The sequence below is a fragment of the Cyprinodon tularosa genome, unplaced genomic scaffold (assembly GCF_016077235.1).
Source record: "Cyprinodon tularosa strain WSP-4 unplaced genomic scaffold, ASM1607723v1 ctg922, whole genome shotgun sequence".
In the NCBI taxonomy this organism is placed as follows: domain Eukaryota; kingdom Metazoa; phylum Chordata; class Actinopteri; order Cyprinodontiformes; family Cyprinodontidae; genus Cyprinodon; species Cyprinodon tularosa.
Window position 1 is genome coordinate 428770 of NW_024039699.1, and position 11472 is coordinate 440241.

General features: G+C 47.7%; 1 protein-coding gene across 2 annotated transcripts in view; it reads left to right on the forward strand.

The window, feature by feature from the left end:
• The window catches only part of LOC119776311 (leucine-rich repeat-containing protein 24-like), a 32139-nt gene extending 21119 nt beyond the window's left edge, over positions 1–11020 (forward strand). The window contains exons 7-8 of one of the 2 annotated variants that reach the window (XM_038274633.1): positions 4168–4711; positions 10471–10638. In XM_038274633.1, the coding sequence (XP_038130561.1) occupies positions 4168–4711; positions 10471–10496 (570 nt within the window). In that variant the 3' untranslated portion in view covers positions 10497–10638. Of the gene's footprint in view, positions 1–4167; positions 4720–10470 lie in introns of both variants that reach the window. The other variant, XM_038274632.1, reaches the window with a different exon arrangement.
• Positions 11021–11472: the final 452 nt, after the last annotated feature.

An 11472-nucleotide genomic window follows, 5' to 3' on the forward strand; every position in this document is an offset into this window, starting at 1 on the left:
CCACCTGTCCTCATTAGAGCCCAGACCACATGGTGTCCACCTGTCCTCATTAGAGCCCAGACCACATGGTGTCAACCTGTCCTCCTCATTAGAGCCCAGACCACATGGTGTCCACCTGTCCTCATTAGAGTCCAGACCACATGGTGTCCACCTATCCTCATTAGAGCCCAGACCACATGGTGTCAACCTGTCCTCCTCATTAGAGCCCAGACCACATGGTGTCCACCTATCCTCATTAGAGTCCAGACCACATGGTGTCCACCTGTCCTCATTAGAGCCCAGACCACATGGTGTCAACCTGTCCTCATTAGAGCCCAGACCACATAGTGTCCACCTGTCCTCATTAGAGCCCAGACCACATGGTGTCCCCCTATCCTCATTAGAGCCCAGACCACATGGTGTCAACCTGTCCTCATTAGAGCCCAGACCACTTGGTGTCCACCTGTCCTCATTAGAGCCCAGACCACATGGTATCCACCTGTCCTCATTAGAGCCCAGACCACATGGTGTCCACCTGTCCTCCTCATTAGAGCCCAGACCACATGGTGTCCACCTGTCCTCATTAGAGCCCAGGCCACATGGTGTCCACCTGTCCTCATTAGAGCCCAGACCACATGGTGTCCACCTGTCCTCATTAGAGCCCAGACCACATGGTGTCCACCTATCCTCATTAGAGTCCAGACCACATGGTGTCCACCTGTCCTCATTAGAGCCCAGACCACATGGTGTCAACCTGTCCTCATTAGAGCCCAGACCACATAGTGTCCACCTGTCCTCATTAGAGCCCAGACCACATGGTGTCCCCCTATCCTCATTAGAGCCCAGACCACATGGTGTCCACCTATCCTCATTAGAGCCCAGACCACATGGTGTCAACCTGTCCTCATTAGAGCCCAGACCACTTGGTATCCACCTGTCCTCATTAGAGCCCAGACCACATGGTATCCACCTGTCCTCATTAGAGCCCAGACCACATGGTGTCCACCTGTCCTCATTAGAGCCCAGACCACATGGTGTCCACCTGTCCTCATTAGAGCCCAGACCACATGGTGTCAACCTGTCCTCATTAGAGTCCAGACCACATGGTGTCCACCTGTCCTCATTAGAGCCCAGACCACATGGTGTCCACCTGTCCTCATTAGAGCCCAGACCACATGGTGTCTACCTATCATCATTAGAGTCCAGACCACATGGTGTCCACCTGTCCTCATTAGAGCCCAGACCACATGGTGTCAACCTGTCCTCATTAGAGCCCAGACCACATGGTGTCCACCTGTCCTCATTAGAGCCCAGACCACATGGTGTCCACCTATCCTCATTAGAGCCCAGACCACATGGTGTCAACCTGTCCTCATTAGAGCCCAGACCACTTGGTGTCCACCTGTCCTCATTAGAGCCCAGACCACATGGTATCCACCTGTCCTCATTAGAGCCCAGACCACATGGTGTCCACCTGTCCTCCTCATTAGAGCCCAGACCACATGGTGTCCACCTGTCCTCATTAGAGCCCAGACCACATGGTGTCCACCTGTCCTCATTAGAGCCCAGACCACATGGTGTCCACCTGTCCTCATTAGAGTCCAGACCACATGGTGTCCACCTATCCTCATTAGATCCCAGACCACATGGTGTCCACCTGTCCTCATTAGAGCCCAGACCACATGGTGTCCACCTGTCCTCATTAGAGCCCAGACCACATGGTGTCCACCTGTCCTCATTAGAGCCCAGACCACATGGTGTCAACCTGTCCTCCTCATTAGAGCCCAGACCACATGGTGTCCACCTGTCCTCATTAGAGTCCAGACCACATGGTGTCCACCTATCCTCATTAGAGCCCAGACCACATGGTGTCAACCTGTGCTCCTCATTAGAGCCCAGACCACATGGTGTCCACCTGTCCTCATTAGAGTCCAGACCACATGGTGTCCACCTATCCTCATTAGAGCCCAGACCACATGGTGTCCACCTGTCCTCATTAGAGCCCAGACCACATGGTGTCCACCTGTCCTCATTAGAGCCCAGACCACATGGTGTCCACCTGTCCTCATTAGAGTCCAGACCACATGGTGTCCACCTATCCTCATTAGAGCCCAGACCACATGGTGTCCACCTGTCCTCATTAGAGTCCAGACCACATGGTGTCCACCTATCCTCATTAGAGCCCAGACCACATGGTGTCAACCTGTCCTCATTAGAGCCCAGACCACATGGTGTCCACCTGTCCTCATTAGAGCCCAGACCACATGGTATCCACCTGTCCTCATTAGAGCCCAGACCACATGGTGTCCACCTGTCCTCCTCATTAGAGCCCAGACCACATGGTGTCCACCTGTCCTCATTAGAGTCCAGACCACATGGTGTCCACCTGTCCTCATTAGAGTCCAGACCACATGGTGTCCACCTGTCCTCATTAGAGCCCAGACCACATGGTGTCCACCTGTCCTCATTAGAGTCCAGACCACATGGTGTCCACCTATCCTCATTAGAGCCCAGACCACATGGTGTCCACCTGTCCTCATTAGAGTCCAGACCACATGGTGTCCACCTATCCTCATTAGAGCCCAGACCACATGGTGTCAACCTGTCCTCATTAGAGCCCAGACCACATGGTGTCCACCTGTCCTCATTAGAGCCCAGACCACATGGTGTCCACCTGTCCTCATTAGAGTCCAGACCACATGGTATCCACCTGTCCTCCTCATTAGAGCCCAGACCACATGGTGTCAACCTGTCCTCATTAGAGTCCAGACCACATGGTATCCACCTGTCCTCCTCATTAGAGCCCAGACCACATGGTGTCAACCTGTCCTCATTAGAGCCCAGACCACATGGTGTCCACCTGTCCTCATTAGAGCCCAGACCACATGGTGTCAACCTGTCCTCCTCATTAGAGCCCAGACCACATGGTGTCCACCTGTCCTCATTAGAGTCCAGACCACATGGTGTCCACCTGTCCTCATTAGAGTCCAGACCACATGGTGTCCACCTGTCCTCATTAGAGCCCAGACCACATGGTGTCCACCTGTCCTCATTAGAGCCCAGACCACATGGTGTCCACCTATCCTCATTAGAGTCCAGACCACATGGTGTCAACCTGTCCTCCTCATTAGAGTCCAGACCACATGGTGTCCACCTGTCCTCATTAGAGCCCAGACCACATGGTGTCCACCTATCCTCATTAGAGTCCAGACCACATGGTGTCAACCTGTCCTCCTCATTAGAGTCCAGACCACATGGTGTCCACCTGTCCTCATTAGAGTCCAGACCACATGGTATCCACCTGTCCTCCTCATTAGAGCCCAGACCACATGGTGTCAACCTGTCCTCATTAGAGCCCAGACCACATGGTGTCCACCTGTCCTCATTAGAGCCCAGACCACATGGTGTCAACCTGTCCTCCTCATTAGAGCCCAGACCACATGGTGTCCACCTGTCCTCATTAGAGTCCAGACCACATGGTGTCCACCTGTCCTCATTAGAGTCCAGACCACATGGTGTCCACCTGTCCTCATTAGAGCCCAGACCACATGGTGTCCACCTGTCCTCCTCATTAGAGCCCAGACCACATGGTGTCCACCTGTCCTCATTAGAGCCCAGACCACATGGTGTCCACCTATCCTCATTAGAGTCCAGACCACATGGTGTCCACCTGTCCTCCTCATTAGAGCCCAGACCACATGGTGTCCACCTGTCCTCATTAGAGTCCAGACCACATGGTGTCCACCTGTCCTCCTCATTAGAGCCCAGACCACATGGTGTCCACCTGTCCTCATTAGAGTCCAGACTGCCCCCAGCCTCAGTGAGACAGTTGGATGTGTCCCCTGTCCTCCAGTCCCTGTCTGAAGCTGTGTGAGGTCTGAGGTTTATTAATAGGCTTTGAAATGATCGCTGTCTTCTGTTGCTGCGGTTACTAATAAACTGTTTCTCATTCTTTTCTTTTGTTGATCCACTTCCCAAAATGGCTCCCCTTATGGATGGCTATTAAATATTTCATACATATTTGTATTTTTTAATTATCTTTTTTTTTTATATTTTAATGATCTGAATCCTTCATCCCAGTTTATTGTGCATCTAACGTAACATTCAGGCTAAATAGGTTGTTTTTTAAATGTTGTTGATGTGTTTGCTCAGAAAGAGCTCCTTCCATAAAGGCCTCCATGTCTGCAGGTGACCTGGAAGAAAGCGACCCAGAGTCAAGTAGTGGACGCTCCCAGGGCTCTGGTCCAGGAGCTGGGTACTGGTGCTGGAGGCGCAGGAGCAGAGGAGACATCTGACAGCAGAGTCAGCCTGCAGAAAGCGGCCGGCGAGTACTTTGACCCCGACACCGGCAGCGGCATGCTTTTCCTCAGTAATGTGACCGTGGCACATGTAGGCTTTTACGAATGCGAGGCCTGGAACGCAGGAGGCGTTGCCAGGGTGACTTTTCAGCTCGCCATCAACTCTTCCTCCTCTTCCTCCATTTGGGCCTCGTGGTCTCAGGTGTCCTCTCCATTTTCCCCAGCTTGGCCCTGGCTGAGAAGCCACGGTCCAGTCTTGGGATCCGATGTCAGCCGGGAGCCTCTGTACGCTCTGGGCAGCATGGCCTTCAGCGCTCTGGGAGCTGCCACGCAGACTGCCATTGCTGTGGGAATCTCCCTGCTGGCTTTGACCGCTCTGCTCCTGGTTGCCATGATCTACAGCCGTCACCAGCGAGACAAAGATGCTGATGGAGGTGAAAAGGTGCAAATTATCTGACTAAATTAAACAGCACATTTTGTTCCATTCATGTCCTTCTCAGCAGGTCCAAGGATCTACTGGTGTACACATAGATAGATAGTATAGTCCAATCCAGACCTCTCCTAGTACAGACCTCCTCATCAGAAATTGAACTTCAAGTTAATTTAACTTTGAAGGAAAAGGTTTCTGTATTTAACAGAATCACTGTTTCCTGTTTAAACTAATTACCATTTAAAGTAACTTTTTTAAGAGGCGTAGTTTTAAAATTCCACAGTATAAATAGTTTGAGATGACTGTATATGGAAACTAAATTTAGGATATATCTCATATTTCTGGTGGAATGTTCCAAATGATTTAGTGAAGGTTTGTGAACCTGATGATCTAAAGGTTTAGTTAAAGGATGAGAGAGATCAAAGGCTGGGATAGAGGACATATCTGAGAAACTGAGATTTCTATTGTCATTAAAGGGAAATGAAACATTCAACCAAACTAACTTAATTCACCAGATTGCGTCTCACTATTTTCAATAACTATCATAGAAGAGTAAAAAAATATAAAAGCAAAGGAAAAAATGAAGCTTTGTTTTATCATTTCTTTGGTAAGGGCGTACCTCAAATGGTGACATCACAGGGTTGGTCAGTGCTCGCCATAGATACTGTATATATTGGATATAGATATACAGATAGATAGATCACAGCCATAAAACAGCCATATTTGGTTTTAGGGTTGTCAAAAGTATCGATACTCAAAAAAGTATTGATACTGAAATGTTGTATCTGGATACAATACTCATTTTCAAAAGTATCGAGTACCAGTTGCACCTAAACAGTCATTCATCTAAAGTGCAGAATAGAGGAAAATGCACTTTCTGAACACTGTGTGATTGAATAATTCTGCGCACTTTTCAGTTTCAGACTTTTTTTGTAACAGTTGCAGCTGCTGAGAATTATTTTTGTTTCTTAACCGGTTTGGCTAGTGTCACTGTTATGAGTGCAAAGCATAGCCAAGTAAGGAAAACTTAATTTTAATTTTGTAAGTTTTTTATCAAGCTTGCTAAATACTGTGCACAGAAAACAACCTCAAAATGTTGTTCTTATTGTTTATTGTATTTATTTATTTATTGTATTTTAATTATTAATCAAAATATTTCTGTTGAAATTTTATCCTTTTTGTATCGAAAATGGTATCGAGTATCGAATATTTTCTTTAGTATCGGTATCGAGTTGAAAAGTTTAGTATCGTGACAACCCTATTTGGTTTAATGGAAGAGGAAGCTGAAACGACCCTGAAGCGTCTAAATCTCACAGCTTCTGCTTTGGAGCTCGTTCACCGTGTGACTCCATCAACAGGAAGGAGAGAAGAAGCAGTTAGAGGTTCTGATTCTGCCTGCTGCCTCACAGAACATCCAGTCTGGAGATTATTTAAAGTTAAAGACTTTGAGTCTGGTGAGCTCACCGCTGTTTTTAATTTCACCACCTAGAAGCTGAGCTCTTATGAGCCACCAACACTCTCTGACCAACCAGGGCTCTACTGACTGACCAACGCTCTATAGACTGACCAACGCTCTATAGACCGACCAACGCTCTATAGACCAACCAACGCTCCATAGACCGACCAACTGCTCTATAGACCGACCAAAGCTCCATAGATTGACCAACGCTCTATAGACCGATCAACACTCTCTTAACAACCAGGGCTCTACTGACTGACCAACGCTCTATAGACCGATCAACGCTCTATAGACTGACCAACACTCTCTGACCAACCAGGGCTCTACCGACTGACCAACGCTCTATAGACCGACCAACGCTCTATAGACCGACCAAAGTACCATAGATTGACCAACGCTCTATAGACCGATCAACACTCTCTTAACAACCAGGGCTCTACTGACTGACCAACGCTCTATAGACCGACCAATGCTCTATAGACCGATCAACGCTCTATAGACTGACCAACACTCTCTGAACAACCAGGGCTCTACTGACTGACCAACGCTCTATAGACCGACCAAAGCTCCATAGATTGACCAACGCTCTATAGACCGATCAACACTCTCTGAACAACCAGGGCTCTACTGACTGACCAACGCTCTATAGACCGACCAATGCTCTATAGACCGATCAACGCTCTATAGACTGACCAACACTCTCTGAACAACCAGGGCTCTACTGACTGACCAGACACTCTATAGACCGACCGACACTCTATAGACCGACCGACGCTCTATAGACCGACCAACGCTCTATGGACCGACCAAGATTCTCTGACCAACCAGGGCTCTACTGACTGACCAACCACTCTATAGACCGACCAATGCTCTATAGACTGACCAATGCTCTATAGACCGACCAACGCTCTATAGACCGACCAATGCTCTATAGACCGATCAACGCTCTATAGACTGACCAATGCTCTATAGACCGACCAACGCTCTATAGACCAACCAACGCTCCATAGACCGACCAACTGCTCTATAGACCGACCAAAGCTCCATAGATTGACCAACGCTCTATAGACCGATCAACACTCTCTTAACAACCAGGGCTCTACTGACTGACCAACGCTCTATAGACCGATCAACGCTCTATAGACTGACCAACACTCTCTGACCAACCAGGGCTCTACCGACTGACCAACGCTCTATAGACCGACCAACGCTCTATAGACCGACCAAAGTACCATAGATTGACCAACGCTCTATAGACCGATCAACACTCTCTTAACAACCAGGGCTCTACTGACTGACCAACGCTCTATAGACCGACCAATGCTCTATAGACCGATCAACGCTCTATAGACTGACCAACACTCTCTGAACAACCAGGGCTCTACTGACTGACCAACGCTCTATAGACCGACCAAAGCTCCATAGATTGACCAACGCTCTATAGACCGATCAACACTCTCTGAACAACCAGGGCTCTACTGACTGACCAACGCTCTATAGACCGACCAAAGCTCCATAGATTGACCAATGCTCTATAGACCGATCAACACTCTCTGAACAACCAGGGCTCTACTGACTGACCAACGCTCTATAGACCGACCAATGCTCTATAGACCGATCAACGCTCTATAGACTGACCAACACTCTCTGAACAACCAGGGCTCTACTGACTGACCAACGCTCTATAGACCGACCGACGCTCTATAGACCGACCGACGCTCTATAGACCGACCAACGCTCTATGGACCTACCAAGATTCTCTGACCAACCAGGGCTCTACTGACTGACCAACCACTCTATAGACCGACCAATGCTCTATAGACTGACCAATGCTCTATAGACCGACCAACGCTCTATAGACCGACCAATGCTCTATAGACCGATCAACGCTCTATAGACTGACCAACACTCTCTGAACAACCAGGGCTCTACTGACTGACCAACGCTCTATAGACCGACCGGCGCTCTATAGACCGACCGACGCTCTATAGACCGACCAACGCTCTATAGACCGACCAATGCTCTATAGACTGACCAACACTCTCTGACCAACCAGGGCTCTACTGACTGACCAATGCTCTATAGACCGACCAACGCTCTATAGACCGACCAAAAATCTACTGACCGACCAACACTCTATAGACCGACCAATGCTCTATAGACTGACCGACGCTCTAAAGACCGACCAAAAATCTACTGACCAACCAACACTCTATAGAACGACCGATACTCTATGGACTGACCAACACTCTAAAGACCAACCAACACTCTATAGACCAAGCAACAATCTACTGACAGACTAACACTCTATAGACCGACCAACACTCTATAGACCAAGCAACAATCTACTGACAGACTGACACTCTATAGACCGACCAACACTCTATAGACCAAGCAACAATCTACTGACCGACTAACACTCTATAGACCGACCAATGCTCTATAGACTGACCGACGCTCTATAGACCGACCAAAAATCTACTGACCAACCAACACTCTATAGAACGACCGATACTCTATGGACTGACCAACACTCTATAGACCGACCAACACTCTATAGACCAAGCAACAATCTACTGACAGACTGACACTCTATAGACCGACCAACAGTCTATAGACCAACCAACAGTCTATAGACCGAGCAACACTCTATAGACCGACCGATACTCTAAAGACTGACCAACACTCTATAGACCGACCGATACTCTAAAGACTGACCAACACTCTATAGACCAACCAACAGTCTATAGACCAACCAACAGTCTATAGACCGAGCAACACTCTATAGACCGACCGATACTCTAAAGACTGACCAACACTCTATAGACCGACCGATACTCTAAAGACTGACCAACACTCTATAGACCAACCAACAGTCTATAGACCGAGCAACAATCTACTGACCGACTAACACTCTATAGACTGACAAACAGTTTCTGACAGCGGCTCAGAGGAAACAATCAGCCTTAATGGGAACAAGTTAATGATAAAACTACAACAGACAATATAAGCAGAGTGTCTATAGCACAACGTTGTGATGTTAGATATAGAAATATCAGCGCAGCAAAGAGCTCAGGGAAGACTATATAGCAGTTGACCTGGATTATTTGCTGGTTGCCATATATCGCTGGTATATCCGGTGTATATTAATGCTACAGCTAGTGCTGACTAACCTGCTCCCCTTCCAGAAAATTATAAAACAAAGCATCATTTTTTCTTTTGCTTTAAAATATTTCACATTTCTAATATAGATATTGATAATAGTGAGACACAATCTGGTGAATTAGATGAGTTTGGTTGAAGGTTTCCCCTTTAAGCCATAATGATCAACTTTACCGAAACTAAAGGCTTAAATATTTTAATCTGTTAATTTAAGCAAAAACAAACAGGAAATCAAACGGTATAAATTGAGTGATGAAAATATGGACCTTTTTGAAGATATTCTAATGATTTAAGATTTATCTGATTTATCTGAACATGAGAAGAAGCATAAGGCCCCGTCCACACGAAGTCAAAACGAACACGAAACGCTGATATTTTCCAAAACGTTTGTCGTAAAGACGGAGACGTAAAATAAATGTGATCGACCACACGAATGCATGAAAACGCTGCAAAATGTATGCCAGGCCTGTAAGTGGCGCTGTGGTGCCAAAGCAAAAATAGGCGACGAAATGTTTGGCATGCGCACTAATATTTATACATGGTTGCCCTGCGGGTCCATTTTCATGGTTCAGTCAAATTCAGGTGCTGAACTATGTGGTCGATATTGCTCTGTTCTTCCTGGAGATATTCCAGAAGAAGAAGATTCTGTTGTAAGCCCGACAGCAGGGTGAGTAGCATTAGCAGCAACGGCGCCATTGTTGTTGTGATACTGGTCACGCATGCGTGTTTAGAGGCGACGCTATGACGCATGCGTGTAAAAAAAAAATGCGGTTAGAGCGTAAAGATGGAAACGCGAAAACGGCGTTTCGAAATCTTCCCACTCTGAAGGCTGAATAAAAAAAGATCGTTTACAGACCCCCGAAACGCCGGCTTTGTATGGATGAGAGGCTGGTTTGGTGAAAAATTTGTGCGTTTAGGCCAGGGTTCGTCTTCGTGTGGACGGGGCCTAAAACTAGATGCATTTTTGCAGCAGATCATCAGATCAAAATGCCTGTTTTTACATGTCTTATATCATCTAAAATCTGGTGCAAACTGATGCTTTTGTAAATTAAAGTGAAAAATGTAACAGGAATGTTTGAAAAGTGTGAAGATTTGCATCATGTGTTTATTCCGAAGTGATGGAGATGAATTCTAACCTGCAGGAGGAGAGCATCCTGTACGTGAATGACTACTCTGACGGCCCCACCACCTTCGCCCAGCTGGAGGAGTACCGCGACGAGCGAGGCCACGAGATGTTCGTCCTGAACCGAGCCAAGCCCGTGCTTCCACCCGCTCCTCCTACAGCCGCCTCCACCAGCCGCTCTCCGTCCGACGCCTCCAGCCAGACCGGGCCTGTCAGCCCCCCCGCCCCGCAGATCAAACAGGAGCAGCAGGAGGCCGACCTGGGAACCATGAGGAGAATGGCCGGGGAGGGAGGCGAAGCCGAGCCCATCGTCACATCCGAGGCTGAAGGAAGGTTTCTCAACCACACAGGAGCGTTCATGGAATCGCAGATAGCTTATGAGATCCACTGCTGAACGGCTGCAGAGACGTAGACTCCATGGACTCACCAGGACTGAGGCTGGTCCACCTGAACGGATCAAAACCGCAGAGTTCATCAAAGACCATCAGCCAGGAGCTCAGAGGGCGAGCTGGTGGTTCTACCATGTTAATACCTGTACAGGGTTTCTAGGCTCCAGCAGCAGAGTCCAGGCGGCTGCACAGCAGCTTTGTTCAGCTTTGGGACAGAAAAGACAGAAAGGTTTTAAATCTGTTGCCGCCATTGTTTTAGCTCCATGTGACGTTCAGGAACAAACAAACTTCTTTAGTTCTCCTTCCATCTGTTTTAAAAGGTTTCTGCACCAGAGGCAGACTGAACGCGTGAAGAAATGGATTTACTGGTTTTATGATTCAAAACTTTCTTCAAAATGTGTCATTTGTGTGTTGGGTTATAAATGGTTTTCAAAATAAAATCTCTAAAGTTGACTACGTCTCTTTAAGGATCTCTTTATCTTCAGATCAGTGAACCATTAAACATCATCTGACCTTTGACCAGCATCATGTTGCCAGGGGCAACACCATGAGGCGCAGAAACACACAGACCACCACAGCTGGCATCAGACAGACTTTAGGTCTGGCAGATTGTCCCGAGTTCCCATCTGGTT